Here is an 18,390-nt window from a genome sequence, read left to right on the forward strand (position 1 = left end):
AGTAGACATAAAACTCCAGACATCATGAGCGGAGGAAAACTATAAGTGATTTGGTTGTTTAATAGGCTACAGTTTTTTTTTGTTTTTTCAGCGGATGCCATTCAAAACACGGCAAGTCTGTCCCTCACATCGCTTGCATACTTATGGCGCTGCTCTGAATAAGGTCCATAGATGAAAATCATAGACTAAAAAAAATTAAATGTAAAAAAGTGAAAATACACATCTGAAAACCTTTTAAAGCAATAACTACAATTTTGTCATATATAAATAAAACTATACTAAAGTAACAATGACAATGTTTTGTTTGACAGTATGTTTGTGAATATGTTATCCTAAGTAAATTTGTGAGTTACGGTTCCCGCATCTTTTTACCGATAATACGCCCCCATGGCTAGCTTTTGTAGTTACTAATGTTTAAAGGCAAAACTGAGACACAGCCTACCTAACTATCATATGTAGGCCTACAAATATTATTTTTTTTTAAAAGAAAAACCTTCCTTGAGATCCAAGCCTAAATTAAGCGTCATACAAACCCTGCATAATTCTCTATATTCTCACCCTCTCCATTCGCACTCTGATTTAGCCTAAAGACAGCTTGCGTTATAAAAGGAAAACACGCTCAAGCCGCAATCGCGTTCGATAGAGTAACGGCACATTTACATATTACTTTCACTTAAGATATAGCCTATCCGTGATATTGTTTATTAGTGGATTACGAGTATGAAGTGCCTTAAACGCGCGCGCGCGCGCGCACACACACACACACACACACACACACACACACACAGGCAGAGAGAGAGAGAGGCAGAGAGAGAATACGGAAGTTTATAGTTAGTCTTTTCTAAATGATGGTTTCCATTGCGCATCAAGCCTACCTTAAAAAGTGCCTCGATCAGTCCATTCTCATGGCAACGGCATAATTCACCGCATCCCGCTCACACGCTCATCTTAAAGGATGTCCATCGCAGAGAACTAACAGAATTCAGATTGAGAGCCATGGTCGATTGAGCCGCCAACGCAAACTTTCGTGCTGCTCACAGTCATGACGCGGTGTTAGCCTAACTGACGGAAGCGGTAGGAGGAAGATGTGCTGAGAAGAATAGAAAGAGAACTCTGTTGTGGCCACACACTGGTGTAGGAAATACTGTTACACACCATTTACTGAGCAAGTTTTATCGATTGAAGCATAGTCATAGTGTGCCAGATCAAATCGAGGCGTAAAGGCACAGTGTCTGAAATTATAGAAGTCTACTTTCAATTAAAAAGCCAATTGTTTTTAAAAAGATCTGTATCAGTTTTCTGTTGTATCTGTTTTCGTCATAGGCTGTCCGTTATTGTGGATTTGTGAAGTGTGTGTGTGACATTGGCATGCTTTAGTGTAAAATAAGTGTTAGATTTGAAGATATCAGTGACACTGCCAAAACTGCAACTGACGCAGCTAACTTTAACCCAGTTAGTCACCATCAAAACTGTCAATTCTTCTTTTATGGAATATTGCATTATTCATTATGAGCTACTGTTCCATGCATATCAATTAATGTGCACTCGTAACCCTCTCTTCTCTTCATTTTCATTTTGGGTGAACTATCCCTAACAACTAAATGAACTAAGGTTGTGCAAGAAGCATCAAGGCAGGTGTGGTAAAAAAAATAAAAAAATAGGCATGATATCCTGGCTTTCTCTCTTCCACTGTAGCCCATGTCTTTTTTCTTTCTTTTTTGCAATATTAAAATATATAAAATCTTGTGGTTTTTTTTGTTGTTTTTTTACTTTGAGGAGGCAACTTTGATATTTCAAAAGAGTGGAGTGGGTAGAGGGAAAGGACAGGGAAGAGGTGAAGAGCGGAGGAGGGAAAAGAGATGAAGGGAGAGAAATAGCAGAGATGTAGGATGAGGAGCAAGTGAGAGTGGTAGGCATTGAAAGAGCAAGAGGAGAAGTGAGCATACAGGAAGGGTGGAAGAGGAGAGTTGAGAGGGAGCGAGACTGAAGAGGCTCAGATGGGATAAGAGCTACTCTGATCATGTTATGAAACACAGAACAGAGGGTTCAACCTAATGTGAGCAGACCAGTCTGGCCACAATTTCAACAAAAAAGAAAAGGAATGTCATAAGTATGCCTCAGCCAAGAAAAGAATCTGTGTAAAAGGTTTCATAACATAGTAAAGGTTCAATAAATTAAGACAGCTGTAGTCATTTAAAATGTTTTAAGACTGTATTTCGGTAAAATCTGTAAATGATACTGTAAATATACACTCACCTAAAGGATTATTAGGAACACCATACTAATACTGTGTTTGACCCCCTTTCGCCTTCAGAACTCCCTTAATTCTACGTGGCATTGATTCAACAAGGTGCTGAAAGCATTCTTTAGAAATGTTGGCCCATATTGATAGGATAGCATCTTGCATTTGATGGAGATTTGTGGGATGCACATCCAGGGCATGGAGCTCCCGTTCCACCACATCCCAAAGATGCTCTATTGGACTGAGATCTGGTGACTGTTGGGGCCGTTTTAGTACAGTGAACTCATTGTCATGTTCAAGAAACCAATTTGAAATGATTCGAGCTTTGTGACATGGTGCATTATCCTGCTGGAAGTAGCCATCAGAGGATGGGTACATGGTGGCCATAAAGGGATGGACATGGTCAGAAACAATGCTCAGGTAGGCCGTGGCATTTAAACGATGCCCAATTGGCACTAAGGGGCCTAAAGTGTGCCAAGAAAACATCCCGCACACCATTACACACCACCACCAGCCTGCACAGTGGTAACAAGGCATGATGGATCCATGTTCTCATTCTGTTTACGCCAAATTCTGACTCTACCATCTGAATGTCTCAACAGAAATCGAGACTCATCAGACCAGGCAACATTTTTCCAGTCTTCAACTGTCCAATTTTGGTGAGCTTTTGCAAATTGTAGCCTCTTTTTCCTATTTGTAGTGGAGATGAGTGGTACCCGGTGGGGTCTTCTGCTATTGTAGCCCATCCGCCTCAAGGTTGTGCGTGTTGTGGCTTCACAAATGCTTTGCTGCATACCTCAATTGTAACGAGTGATTATTTCACTCGTATCAGTCGATATCAGGGGCCGACAATATCAGTCGGCCCATTCTCCTCTGACCTCTAGCATCAACAAGGCATTTTCGCCCACAGGACTGCTGCATACTGGATGCAAAAGTGGCGGTAAAGACAACCATTAAAGATTTATATTGCAAATAAATAAAATAAAACTTCTTTCACAGTTTCCACAAAAAGTAATTTTCAGCATTGAAACTAAAATGAATTTTTTTCCAAAATTACTGTTTTTAATGTATTTTTGATCCAATAAATGCAGCCTTGGTAAGCATATGAAACTTCATTAAAAACATTGAAAAATCTTACCAAACCCATACTTTTGAGGAGTGTGCACCATGAGTTTAACATGGGAAATAACACCATAATTAGAAACTGAATGGAATTTTTAGCTGGTTTGACAGAGTTTGAGTCTTTATTCAAACATCAGGATATCCTTTTTCTTTTTAGTGGTTAATCTCATGGTAAGTCATATCTTTAGGATATTATTGAAGGTAAAACGAAATAGCAAAGATAGTGTTTGCACCAATGTACTGTCAAGAGGAAAACTGAAGAGCACCGCAATAGCACTTCCTTGCAGTAAATTTGTATTTAAACACTAGGTGTCAGTGTGTGTTCACTTGTAATCAATAAGGTTTTTAGACAGTACTGCGTCTGGGAATTTTTTGAGAGATTGGAAAAATCATATATTGTGATTTATCATTTGGCTGAAGAGTTTGTCTAATTATCGGTCAAATAATTTATAATATTGCTTAATCGGATTTTTGCCAAAGGAAGAGTTTAAACTTTTAGTATATTCACAGATTCCTAATGAGGTTTTAATGTGCTTCTGTCCCCAGTTAGACTTTAAAAATATGACTGATGGGTCTGTATGAAGTGGTTATATTAGGTCATTTATAATTAAAATGTGCAGTTACTGAACCAAACATTATTCCAAAATCGATTTAAATGTATTCCAAATCCAAATATGTGTCCCATTTCATCCCAGTTTAAATTGCATATTTGGCCATGCCATTTCATTCAACAAATAGAAAGCTGTCAGGCCTATTCTTCCCTTCTTGAAAAATAAAAGATTGGCTTCATATTGAGAATAATTGACTCTGGGCACTATAGTGGGCTCACAACTTTTCATTGGTAACAAGGAAAACGTACTCGGTTACTAACGTAACCTCTGTTCTCTCTAGAGAGGGAACGAGTACTGCGTAATAGCTTACGCTAGGGGAAAAACTCTTTTCCGCGAGATATTGAAGCCAAAAATTATCCTTAATTTTTTAATAATGTAAAACGCTTTGCAGCAGCAAGCAGACATAGGCGAAACAGCTCGCGCGCCTATTGGCTGCTCTGCAGCAAATGCAGCAGCCTATCGAGAGAGACTCTGCGTGACGTAATGACCAATGAGGGCCATTCGCGCCCATATCGTCACGTCCCGCCAGAAGGGGCGTGGTCTCACCCTATAAATATGCTCGTTAGGCTGATACAAACTGGTTTTTACCGCTGAAGCGAACCAGAGCGTATTCCAAGCACGGCAAGATACGCAGTACTCGTTCCCTCTCTAGAGAGAACAGAGGTTACGTTAATAACCGAGTACGTTCTCTTACGAGAGTATCTCTCGTACTGCGTAATAGCTTACGCTAGGGGAACACAATGCAACACGCCGTGCGTACAGGGATCCAACACCAAAGTCCCGGGGGCCGAAGCCCAGGGCTCATGTAGTGCATAATCACCATAAACTCACATAGAGTGGAGGAAGAGAGGCTGGAAGCGTCATTCCTTATAAAAAAGCACCCAGCGGGGCTATTATATGACAACAAAACCCGCAGCCAGGGTGAAAGCTTTCAGCCTGATCTGGGTAGCCATACGTGTGTCAACACTCATGGGGCTGCAGTAAACTCAGCATCTGGGCCGCACAGCGGGGCAGATAGCACTGAATTTTAGACCGCCAAAAGCTTAGCTTGTAAGGCGGGTACCTCCAGGTTATAGTATTTTATAAATGTAGACGGCGAGGCCCAGCCCGCGGCCGTACAGATATCTTGCAGGGAAACCCCGCTCGACCACGCCTACGAAGAGGCCACGCCTCTCGTGGAGTGCGCCCTGACACCCAAAGGGCACTGTAGGCCCTTCGCAGAGTAAGCGAGCGCAATGGCATCCACTATCCATCTGGATAGGCTCTGTTTTGAGGCGGCGAGTCCCTTAGAACGCCCGCCAAACAAAACAAAAAGCTGCTCCGTCTGTCTGAAAACAGACGAGCGTGACACATAAGCTCTCAATGCCCTGACGGGGCAAAGGAGACTCGCATCATCCTCCTCACTGAGAACCGGAAGGGCGGACAGGGAAATTACCTGGGCCCTGAACGGTGTATTGAGGGATTTCGGGACATACCCGTGCTTTGGTTTGAGAATGACCTTCGAGTCATTAGGCCCAAACTCCATACACGACGCGCTTACTGAAAGCGCCTGTAAGTCCCCTATGCGCTTCACTGAAGCGAGAGCCATGAGAAACACTGTTTTGAACGACAGGTGTTTCATGTCCACCAGCTGGATTGGCTGGAACGGGGCGCCTTTCATGGCCTCCAGGACCGTGGAAAGGTCCCACGTCGGGACTGAAGGGGGCCTGGGAGGGTTCAGCCTCCGAGCTCCCCTAAGGAAACGCACGACTAAGTCGTTTTTCCCCAGCGACTGGCCAGACACCGGTTTTGCAAACGTTGCTATGGCCGCCACATACACTTTGAGCGTGGATGGGGTCCTGCCCTTATCCAGTAGCTCTTGAAGGAAGGAAAGCACTTCCGAAACCCCGCACTCCACAGGTGAAAAGCTCTGGGCTTGACACCATGCAGAGAAAACAGACCATTTCGAGGAGTAGAGCCGCCTGGTAGACGGAGCTCTAGCCTGCGCGATCGTGTTTAACACTCCTTCTGGGAGGCTAGCGGGTACCCGTTGATGGCCCATGCGTGCAGGGACCACAACTCCGGGCGAGGGTGCCAAATCGAGCCCTCCGCCTGAGAGAGGAGGTCTCTCCTCAATGGTACAGGCCATGGGGCAGTGCTGGTCAGCTGCATCAGGGCAGGGAACCACGTCTGGTTTGTCCAGAGCGGAGCTACGAGCAGCACTGGGCATCCGTTCTCCCTGATTCGTTCCAACACCTGAGGCAGGAGCGAGACGGGAGGAAAAGCATATAGGGGGCAGCGGGGCCAAACATGAGCCAGCGCGTCCTTGCTTTTCGAGAAAAACTCCGGGCAATGAGCGTTTTCGTGGGACGCGAACAGGTCCACTTGTGCTCTGCCGAACGTTTTCCACAGCAGCTGGACCGTCTGCGGGTGCATCGACCATTCCCCTGCCGGGACCTTGTTCCTGGACAGTCTGTCTGGTCCCACATTCAGGTGACCAGGCACGTGCGCCGCTCTCAGTGAGAGCAGGCTGTGCTGAGCCCAGACCAGAAGGCGTTCCGTCAGCCTGAGAAGGCTTCGTGACCTGACGCCGCCCTGGCGATTTATGTATGCCACCACTGACATGTTGTCCGACCGGACTAAGACGTGGTGGCCTGTTATCTGGGGACAAAAAAGCCGTAGCGCTTTGTCGACTGCTATCATCTCCAAGCAGTTTATGTGAAGGAGCTTTTCCCGTTCTGACCACAGGCCAGCTAGCGGTCTGCCCTCGAGCAGCGCTCCCCACCCCGAGGTGGAGGCGTCCGTAGACACCACCTTCACACTCGAAGCGGTCCCCAGACTCACACCTGACTGATACCAGTCGGTCACTTTCCAAGGTTCCAGAGCTGAAACGCACTGAAGGTCGACCCTGAGGCGAAACAGACCCGCTGTCCATGCCCTGGGTGGAACCCGCGCTTTCAGCCACATCTGCAGTGGGCGCATGCGGAACAAGCCCAACTGGAGTACAGAGGCTGCTGAGGCCATCAGCCCCAGCATTTTCTGAAACCTTTTGAGCGGAACTATCGCGCCGTGGCGGAAGGATTTCACGCCGCGCTGAATACTCAGTACGTGCTCTGGTGACAGGCGTGCTGTCATGGACAGCGAGTCCAACACGGTTCCCAGAAAGGAAATTTTCCGACTGGGAGACAGTGAGCTCTTCGCCCAATTGACTGTGAGGCCCAGCTTCTCGAGGTGCTCGAGTAATGCGGCCCTGTGTTCTATGAGCTCCGATCGTGATCGAGCTAGAATCAGCCAATCGTCCAAGTAGTTCAGGACTCGCATGCCCTGAAGTCTCAGGGGTGCGAGCGCCGCGTCCATGCACTTCGTAAATGTACGAGGTGCTAGGGACAGGCCAAACGGCAGGACTGTGTATTGATATGCCTGGCCCTCGAAGGCGAATCTCAAAAATCGCCTGTGATGGGACGCTATTTGTCTCTGGAAATAGGCGTCTTTCAGATCTATTGACATAAACCAGTCCCCGTGGCGCACTTGCGCGAGGATTTTCCTGGTCGTAAGCATTCTGAACTGGCGTTTGACAAGCGCTCTGTTCAGCTGTCGCAGATCTAAAATGGGTCTGAGACCCCCATCCTTTTTCGGTACCAGAAAATATCTGCTGTATAGGCCCCCTTCGCTCTGAGCCTGAGATAAAGGTTCTATAGCCCCTTTGCTCAGTAGTTTCGCTATCTCGGCACGAAGTAGATGAGACACTTCGTTTTTCACCGTAGTTTCGACGCGCGCCGTATAGCGGCGTGGGCGTCGAGCGAATTGTAGCGAATAGCCTCTCTTTATAGTGTTCAGCACCCACTCTGATACCCCGGGAAGCTTTGACCACGCATCTGCATGAATAGCTAGGGGTAGAATGAAATCCGGGCTCTGGTCGCGGCAAAACGGCAACTCGAGAGCCCGGGCATACTGGGAACACAACACCGTGTTTACAGCGTTCGAGGCGGGGGGCGCGCTGATCACAGCGGGCGGCCTGACCGCGCTCAGCTTTTTTATGGCAGATAGTGCAGAAAAAGCGAGCGGGGGAGATCCCGTAGGAATCGGCGTGTCTGTGACAAAATGTGGGCGCGGGGCTGCGGGCACATTTATTACACTGAAAACACCGTCGTTCATGGCCGACTGAATGTGTGTTGGTTTCGTTTTTACAGAAACCAAGGGACACGCAGCATGTAGTGTGAGCGGGCATGGTGACATGGGCGCGTTTACTACATTGTTTGCACAATCGACCTGAGTCGAGTTTATTTGTGCTAGCCCTGCACCGTGGCGGGCTGTGTTTGGGTGTGGGAATGGGCACTGGGTGGGCATTCTTACAACACTCATAACACCATCGGCCGTGGCCGGATTGTTTGTGCGAGCCCTGCATTTTTGCGGGCTGTGTTTGTGTGTAGAAATGAGCCCTGGGTTGTAGGCATTTTCAATACACTCATAACACCATCGGCTGTGGCCGGAATATCAGAAAATACACCATTTATGTGATTTATCTGGGTCGCCGTGGGAACAGCATTAGTGTGCAGGCAAGCGGGCATGGTACTGGCTTGCTTACTGCAAAATACACTGGAACAGTCACATTTTCTGGAACTGAACGAGCGAAAATTTCAGTGGAAGTCTGGCCACGGCGAGACTGAAACACCGTCAATTTCCTAGGAGGCTAGGAAGACTTGTGTTGGTTTCGTTTTACAGAAACCGTGGTAGTGTATGTGGGCACTGGGTTGTGGGCACATTCACTACATTTAATGCACAATTGTGCGAGCCCTGTACCGTGGCGGGCTGTGTTTGTGTGTAGAAATGAACACTGGGCTGTGAGCATTTTATTACACTTATAACACCATCGGCTGTGGCCGGAAAACCAGAAATACAATGATTTTTCTGGGTCGCCATGGAAACGGCCTTTATGTGCAGGCAAGCGGGCCGTGGTACCAGCTTGTTTACTGCAAAATACACTGGAACAGTCGCATTATCTGGAACTGAACGAGCGTAAAGTTTCGGTGGAAGTCTGGCCGCGGCGAGACTAAATTTTTATCTGCTGCGAGAGCCGGGATCGAACACGGGTCTCCCACGTGAAAGCTTCAGGTTCCGCCACTGGGCCACAGGGAGAACTACACTAGCGCAAGCAGATAAGAGAGTGTCATCACAGTTTTGTGTGTGTCGGCGTTTGTATGCAGGTGTGCGTGTTATACAACAGGCTCATTGCTGCAATAATGACATTTTCAGCCGCTCAAACTAGGAGCTGAGAAATGTTTGAGAAATGGAGATTAATCCGGCATCGGCGGGGACTAAAACACACTCTTTTCTCATTTGCCGGTGACGCACGCCCATGGGGGGCGGGGTAGAATGCTGGCCCGTTTCCTTGACGACTCGCGGACAGAAGGCGGAGGTCCACAGAGCTCGCCTGTTGCGCGGCGGTTGCGCGGGCGCTTCCCAATCGAGGCCGATGCTATCCACGGCCTGAGAGAGCAGACGCATCAGCTCAGTCTCAATGCCGGCTCTCTTACCAGTGGTCTGGCGGGAAACGCTAGCGGAGGGGAGGTCCACGGAGCTCGCCCAATCCTCGCTATCGGATGCCAGAAGAGAACACGCCTCGGTGGGTTCGTCAAACTCGTGGATGGACGCGGCGGCAGGCGGCGGCCGTTGTCCGTCAGTGAGCGACTCGAGCGAAACCGGCGAAGGTGGCGGGCGAACCGGCGAGCTTTGGCGGGCTGGAGAGAGCTCGGGAGCGCGCTGGGCGCGGCGCTTCTTGCGGCGCGGCACCACGGCGGGCTGCGGTGAAGGCTCGGAGAATGATGCCAGGCGAGTCCTCAGAGTCACCATGGGCAAAGGCTCGCAATGAGGGCATCCGCCTTCAGCGAGCGCGAGAGCCGCGTGATCCTCACCCAGGCAGGAAACACAGATGACGTGCCGGTCTCCATCGCTGAGCGGGGCGCGGCACGAGCCACAGGAAGGCATCTTTAAAAAGACGCAGCTCTTTTGTGAGAGAAGTGTGAGTCGCGAAGTAAGCTGACAAACACTCTCAACAGAGTAAATACACACAGAGTGTGAAAAGGATATATAACGCCGGAAAGCGCAGCAGGTACGGCAGTTGAAGGCGGCGAGGCCAGCGACTCCAGAGCTCGTCCCGCTGAAAGGCTTGCTTCGACGGCGCGGCTTCTCACTCCGGATCCAGCGATGCGTGTGCTTCGCTGAAGAGGTAAAAATCAGTTTGTATCAGCCTAACGAGCATATTTATAGGGTGAGACCACGCCCCTTCTGGAGGGACGTGACGATATGGGCGCGAATGGCCCCCATTGGTCATTACGTCACGCAGAGTCTCTCTCGATAGGCTGCTGCATTTGCTGCAGAGCAGCCAATAGGCGCGCGAGCTGTTTCGCCTATGTCTGCTTGCTGCTGCAAAGCGTTTTACATTATTAAAAAATTAAGGATAATTTTTGGCTTCAATATCTCGCGGAAAAGAGTTTTTCCCCTAGCGTAAGCTATTACGCAGTACGAGAGATACTCTCGTAAGAGAACTGGAATGTCTTCTTTAAAGCTATAGCCGTGGTTTGAAATTGATAGTTTTGTCAGTGAGTGTTAAAATTCTAAATCAGTTGAAAAGGTTGTCATACAAGAAGCAAATCAATTTTCCATCAGAAATTTATCATGTTCATTAATATCCCATCCACAGTCAAATGCACTTGTTATAACACAAAGATATTTAAATACAATTTTATTATTTTCAAATGAATCACAGCGACAGCCTTATTTACAGAATATTTCTACAAAATACTGATGTGGGAACTGTTGAACATCACAAAAAAAGTCAGCATTTACTCACCCTCACATCCATATGCCTTCTCTCTAACTGATCTCTGAGCTGCTCTTATCTAACTTTATGAAGAAAGCATTGTGTTACCATGTTGTCAGTCTTCATGAAAGCACCACAAAAGTCACGAGTAATACACTATAGGCTACTCAAAGTCTTCTCAATCCATGCAAAAGCTTTTCATTTAAAATGATATAGGCCCTGTAGTTCTTGGATCTCATTTGTGCACATGCATATTCAAACTCATGACACGTCAGGTTTGAACATTGACTGCAAATGACATTTGGCATGTCTGTTCCTAAAACTATTGCATGGCTTTAGAAGAATATAGCACCAAAGTTATTCAAAATCATTGATTTTGTGATCCACAAATGAAGAGAAAATCAAATGGGTTTGAAAGAATGTGAAAGTGAGTGAATAAAAACACACCTTCACATACAATATGGAAAAAGTGCTCATTCTGAATTTATGATATTTGTTACTTACTATACTTTATAAAGTGTGGTTCATAACTTCATATACAAGAATGAAAGGTGCTGACAAGTTAAGAAAGATACGGTCAACAGGTCAAATGCTGTATTTAACTGCAGTGTATTTAAAGCGCTTAAATGTTGGGGCCGGTTGCATAAACTGCTTACTCATAAAAAGTTACTCATCCAAATTTTTTTTTTTTAAGACTGTACATAACTTTTTTTTAAGGCCGTTACATAAAAATGTAGATTGGTCTAATTTGATACCGAAAAGTAAGACTGATTACCCCATAACTAACTAACTAAGTTCTTAACACAACAGCTTGATCTAAAAATATAAAGTCTGAAATCGAAGACCTTTTTTGTACCAGATCTCAGATAGTTTAATGGCCAGGAGCTTCAGAACTCATGCATGCAAGATACAAGCACCTAATTGTTGAGGATTCTCCATCCAGCATCCCTCCATTAGTCTGCCTCCACTTTTATTTCATATAGCCTACTTGAACCCTTTTAAACAGAATACATTTCATCCAAAAGCAAAATTCTGTCATTGTGTGAAAATTCCACAGAAAAATTACAGCGTACGGGTTTGGAGTGACATGAGTGTGAGTATTTAATCTAATGGCAGAATTTTCTTTTTTGGTGAACTGTTTCTTTAAGCATACAAAGGCAGAGGATAAAGGCCTGATCACACCAAGGAGGACAATAACTAATGATAGAACTAAAAATTGTTCTAAATATAAATGAATAGCAGAGTCCACACCACACATATAACGGTAACGGCACGGATACATTATATCGTTGGAATCACTTTCAGAACAATATTTTTCTAGCTGATGAATGATAAAAACAATGACAGCCAATCAGAATCCATCCTGCTTTAAAGACCTCAAGCAGACGGTTAATAAACAGATCGATATCATCCACTGGTGTGGATGCTAATATAGTTATCGTTCTATTTATCTGTATAGTTATCGTTCTTGGTGTGAACGGGCCTTGAGCGGTTTGGAGAATGCATGGATAGATGTAAATGGCTCCTGTTCCAAAAACTGTTACAGGTCAAGCATTATACTTTCGTTAAGATACATATTTTAGGCTGAAGAGGATTGCATGTCTATATAGCTGAGGTCTACTCTGCACCACATGAGTAAAAATCATATTAATGATTCCTTAGCTTATGTGATCTTCTTGTTCTTTCCATGATGGTTATATACGAACTGCAGTCATTCCAACTTTCTTTCATGTAGTAGAGGACTGTGTCACACTCTTCTGGCTGCCGGTGTTCCTCATTACACCCGTGCCTGAATGGCTTTCAGATCTCCACTGCCTCTTACAGCCACAGCGAGATGCCATAAGACAGCGCTGCATGAGATCCCGGAACAGATGACCAGCGAAAAACATGTAGATCCAGGGGTTACAACAGCTGTTTAGACTGGCCAAAAGCATTGCAATGATGAATGCCATAGCTATTAGAGGCAAAATTAAAACAAAAAGTTAGTCACAGACAGATAGATAGATAGATAATCATGAAAACAATCACTCAAATTTCATCTTGCACCACCAAAATGTTACTCATTTACTGTATTCAACTTGTTTCTGATGACATTTTTTACCCAAGGAAAAACTTAATGTCTTCATTCACTTACAGTATTCTATATAATTTACTTATTATGATCTGCTGCTCTAAAATTGCTGGTGGCACAATGTGAAATAAATGAAGAAATTGCTATAATGGCAAGAATCTGTACCCGGGTCCTGATATGACTATAATCCATCACTTCTTCTATAGCCAAGTCCTAAAATTGAAAAAAATTATGCCATAACTTTTAATAATGTTTCAGAGATAAATCTTTCTCAAGAATCATAAAAGTCATGATCCTAAAATAATTCTTCCTAAGGTTTGATAATGTTAATGCTAATAAACTGAAATGGACAAAATTGTCTATGGTCATTTAAATCTGTGTATTAATTACACGGTTGATGCTCTGAGAATCATCATTGAACCAAAACAGCAGAATGAGAGTTTCTGTCGGGTCTAGATCTGCAGACTGAATCATTTTCCAAAAAAAAAGGGGGTAGCACTTTATTTTTCAGTCCTGTTTCGCATGTACATACTATGTACTTATCGTAGTAATGACACAACTGGGTAATAACTAGGTACTAACCCTGAACCTACCCCTAAACATAACTTAACCCTAGTTAGCCACAGTATTTTTGTGGGTGAGAACACTAAGTACATTGAAAGTGCACGTAATGACAGCATGATTCATAGCTCTCACACATGAAACACACTCTCTGCTCTAAAATAAGTCTGAAATAAGTTCACATGATGGATTGATAAATGGGTAGGGGGTGGATGTGCACCTTTGTAAATTAATCATTCTCTTAAAAATGAGAAACCATGGTCAATATAACATGCCATAAGGGAACAGCTGCAAGCAGATTCATCAGATTCTGTTTCACAGGAAAACATCAGCACACACATGAAAGACATGAGCATATGATTCAAATAATAAGTAATGATTTTCTAATATAATAATCATTTTTGGATGAGCTACTTTATGTGAGATTTTAATAACTAATTTAATCTCTATTGTCTTTTCAATGCCTGGATATTATTTTGAATCCGATTATTTTGAATTTATTGTCCTATAGATAATTGTCTTTCAGCTAATAACTTAGTCTTTGAGAAGGCATAAGTGTCATAGGGCTGGGTATCGTTCAAAAATGTTCGATATCGATACCCATACAGATACCATGACTTCGATACCGGTTCCTAAACGATACTTTTTCCGATACCAATTTTATGAACAGATGGGTTAATACCGTTTTTTCCGTTAAAATTATTTTGGATTCCATTTCTGGACTTCTATTGTGTTCTATTGCACAATTATAGTTTCTTTGTTTTCTTTTTTCATAACAAACATTGTTTATGTTTTTAATCTTAAATTAAAATTTAGAATCCACATTTTTTATGTAGTCTTTTGCAGCAGCCCACTTTATGCACATTTAGCATCTTGATTGCACTCATTTCCACCCGTCTAACTCTACTGTGGAGGAGTAGTGCAGAAGAGGGGTGGAAAAGGAAATATGTTGCAGATGGATCCCTTGCAGTTTGTCTTCATATGGGCCTTGTGGGTTTGACAACAGCAGTAGACCTCCTCACAAGTTATGTTATGAAATTACACGGAAATGCCACTCCTAAAGATCTTATCAGGATAAATAGGATCGCTTTGATTGTCATGCTACATTTACTTGACCAAAACCACCTGAGGCTGTTTAAGCTTTGAACCGCTATATTACAAGACTTGTTTTCATCTTTATCTGTCTATATTTTATTCTGAAATATATTTTTGGATTGTCAGTAGGCGCTAGAGCACAATTTTTATGAAGTTAAAAAGATTACTGTAGTGTAATGGGGAGAATGCCATTACAATGAAGAGCACGAAACATCTTCTTGTATTGCCATTTCTCAAGCTTTTTGAAACTCATAGACCAGCAAGTTGGATAACCTACAGATTACATGGATGTAAATTGTTTTTATGACTGTTTGAGGGCAAGATCAAGGACTGCCTTGATGGGCCAAAAAAAAAAAGTATTCAAGGGTTCCCATTGAATTTCCATGGTCTTACCAGTAGTTTATAAGGATTTCTTTAAATATATATATATATAAACTACAGAAATGTCCACCAAAAACTAAATATATTAGGCTACAGATTATATAATACTTTGTAAGGCACAAATTCCCTGTTATTTCCAGGCTTTCCATGACTGTTGGAACATCACGAATAATCGCATCTAACATAAAAGTTTGTGTTTATATAATATTAATATATGTGTGTGTGTGTACATATAATTGTATGTGTGTAGGCTACACACACAAATTGGTGCATGCATGCCTGCCTGTTCATGCCCCCTAATGTCATTGCAACTCCTGTGTGTGTGTGTGTGTGTGTGTGTGTGTGTGTGTGTGTGTGTGTGTGTGTGTGTGTGTGTGTGTGTGTGTGTGTTGCATATGCACATACATGTGTGTGTGCATGTATATACAGCCCGTTCTCATCCCAAGGCGCCATCTAACTGACGCTTTTGACCATGTCAACATGCCGACGCACATGGTACCCCTTAAGCGTCAATATGAGACGCGCCTCCTAGTGGTCTAACCCTAACCCTACCCCAGACCTAAACCTACCCATAACGGAAGCGTCATCTAACTGATGCTAAAGGGTGCCATGTGCGTCGGATTTAGACGCATGGTCAAAAGCGTCAGTTACATGACGCCCGAGGATGAGCGTCTCATATTGACGCTTAAAGGGTACCATGTGCGTCGGCATGTTGACGCATGGTCAAAAGTGTCAGTTAGATGACGCCTTGGGATGAGAATGTGTTGGTATATACACACATAGGCCTAAACTATGTAAACACAAACGTTTATATTAGATTTGACAGCACTATTCAAAATGTATAATTTTCATTGCATTAGCCAAATATCAACCCAAGTATATTTTTGGTGAAATATTTTCCTTGAAAACGTGCTTGTATTATATTTGCTTAAATAAAGGGTTTCAAATATGTAAGTGATAAGTGATGTTTTACTAATGATATAACAATAGGCCTACGTTGCATTAAATTGTTTATATATTTTACACATGTTATGACCTGTTGATCAACAGAATTTCAACGAACCTTCTCTTGGAGCCATTGGATCCCAGGCTGACCACATCTGAACAAAGAAAAACGGCGTCCAGCAGATAATATAAGCCAGGACGATCACAAACGTCATTTTCACTGTCCTGATCTTAGCTTTGGAGATCAACTTGACGCTGCTGACGCGGGAGAGCGCGGTGCCCTTGGCGGGTCGCGGGGTCAGCGACAGGCACTGATTGCGTCGAGTCTTCAGCTTAAAGTTTTGCCATATTTTATAACTAATAAGTCCATAACAAACGCTTAAAATAGCTACAGGAATGATATAGATGGTGAGACTAATCCATGTGACGTAAGCCTTTGCGCCCCAGGGCTGAACAAAATCCCCCCAGCAGTCGAAAACCCCATCACCCACTTCTTTGAGAGAGAAGATGTAAACCTGTGGTAAACTGAAGAGCAGGCTTATAATCCAAGAGGCCAAAACATAAAAACGGTCCTTTCGACGACGCAAGGATCGCAGAGGCTGCCATATAGCCAAACATCTGTCGATAGACATCAGCACGAGCATGTAAGTGGATGCGAACATGCCAACCACCTGTAGGTACTTCACCAGGCGGCACAGAAAGTCTGGTCCATAAAAGCGAAAGGTGATGTCCCAGATAAGTTGGGGGAGAACTTGAAAAACCGCCACCACCAGGTCAGCTATGCTCAGGTGTTTCATAAAATAGTACATCCGCGATTGACCGTGTTTACTCGTCTGGATAGCCACAAGGACGCACAGGTTGCCGGCGAGCGCCAGCAGCAGAATACACACAAGGACGGTTACTTCGACTTTAGCCACTTCTTCGTTGCGCTTGAGAGGGTTTACGGTTTGGTTCGATCCCCTGCTGTCGTTTCCCCTGCTTGAATTCACCCAGGAGTCGTTGAAGTGCCAGATAATCACGTCTTTCAGCAGGCTCTCCATTGTGCGTAAAATGCGCGGATGAGCGCGCTGTTATAGCGGCTCTCACGCGCTATATATCGTGACACATGAGTCGAAAGGATGCTGTTTTGATGGACAATTTCCAGTAAATGTCGATGACAAAAATTCGGTCCAGTTCACTGCAAAATAAACGTTAATTAAGATGTTTAAAATAATCTCAAAGTGGTTGATTTTTTTTTCAAAGACAATTTCAATTATATTTTAAGACGCCATCTGTCTTGTTAAACCCAAATTGTCTTTATAGCAGTTAGCTAACTGTCAACTATATTGAAAACCTTTTAAACAAAACACTACAGATTTTATGTGATATAATTGCAATGTAAAAAGTTATAATAACGACGGTGTTTATGTTTTGTCAATGTTCCAACTGACTAGGATACTGACACATTGTTGCTATAGTAACCTCGAACGCAATTACTGTTCGCGTGCTTCTATTCATTCACCGTCAGGTAAAAAAAAATATGCGCTGACTAACTTTTAAGGTTAATGAAATATTCGAAACGCCAATTTAAACTTACATACATATACATGTAAACATAATACTACTTAAAAACAGCCTTTTGTTTTTACTTCCTTTGGGTGTTGCAAGTCGGCGTTTTCTTTACCACAGATCATTATAATAAATGATTAAAATTTATTATATTATAATAAACTATATTTATAATTAACAATGCGCTATTTAAATTGGAATACATACACTGAACTTTTCTGACAATGTGCCCCAATAGCAGAACATATTGTTATAATACTGGGAAATACCTACATGTTAATAGGAAATACTAATACTTGTGATGATATACATTAATATTATAGAATTTTAAATATTCATACTATTGTGACAATTACAGTTTTAAAAAAAAAACCTACCTGAAATGTATTTCGGAAGAGATTCATTCTGTATGTCTTGGGTTTGAAATGGAAGTATTGCTCATAGCAAATCTGCAGCGTTTACTTTCTCCTATGGGTTCTATGGGATACAGCAGGTCTGTCTGCACAAACCTCAAAGCAGAGCACAGTTATATGCGACTGCACTGGGTGGCTTTGTCCAGCTGCACTTACACATTTCTACCACGGAGTGCTATTGTGCTGTGCTGGAATAATCAATGTATTTTACCATGCAGAAACAATAAGCAGTAACATGTAGCAATTTCCCAGTATTCTATGACAATATGCTCTGCTATTGGGGCACATTGTCAGAAAAGTTCAGTGTGTGTTATCTTTTCTCCTGAGCAATAATAGTGGGGAAGTTCAAATGCTGTTTTGAAGCAGGACTTTAAAGGGATAGTTCACCCAAAAATTATGTCATTAATTACATTAATTACATGCCCGGTGAATCCCATTTTCTATTAGTTCATTCAGAAAGGCTCATCTGATCCCTTTGATTCCCCTGCTTCATTCTTTTTTATGTATTTCATGTTCAGTTCTGTCCTTTCATTGCATTTTCCACTGCTCTAAATATTAGTTTCCATTGTTTCTGACAAACACTGACTTTTTCCTCACGACTT

General features: G+C 43.4%; 1 protein-coding gene across 1 annotated transcript; it reads right to left on the reverse strand.

Moving 5' to 3' along the window:
• Window positions 1-12,160: 12,160 nt before the first annotated feature.
• On the reverse strand, window positions 12,161-17,939 carry oxtrb (oxytocin receptor b). Its single transcript, XM_056256166.1, has 3 exons — window positions 17,753-17,939; window positions 15,946-17,004; window positions 12,161-12,728 (listed from the first exon to the last, which is right to left on the reverse strand). Exons 2-3 carry the CDS (start codon window positions 16,865-16,867, stop codon window positions 12,502-12,504), a joined length of 1,149 nt encoding a protein of 382 aa, XP_056112141.1. The 5' UTR covers window positions 16,868-17,004; window positions 17,753-17,939; the 3' UTR covers window positions 12,161-12,501.
• Between the last annotated feature and the right edge of the window lie 451 nt (window positions 17,940-18,390).

The sequence above is a fragment of the Rhinichthys klamathensis genome, unplaced genomic scaffold, assembly GCF_029890125.1.
Source record: "Rhinichthys klamathensis goyatoka isolate OS25496 unplaced genomic scaffold, OSU_Roscu_1.1 h1tg000124l_1, whole genome shotgun sequence".
NCBI classification, from domain to species: Eukaryota; Metazoa; Chordata; class Actinopteri; order Cypriniformes; family Leuciscidae; genus Rhinichthys; species Rhinichthys klamathensis.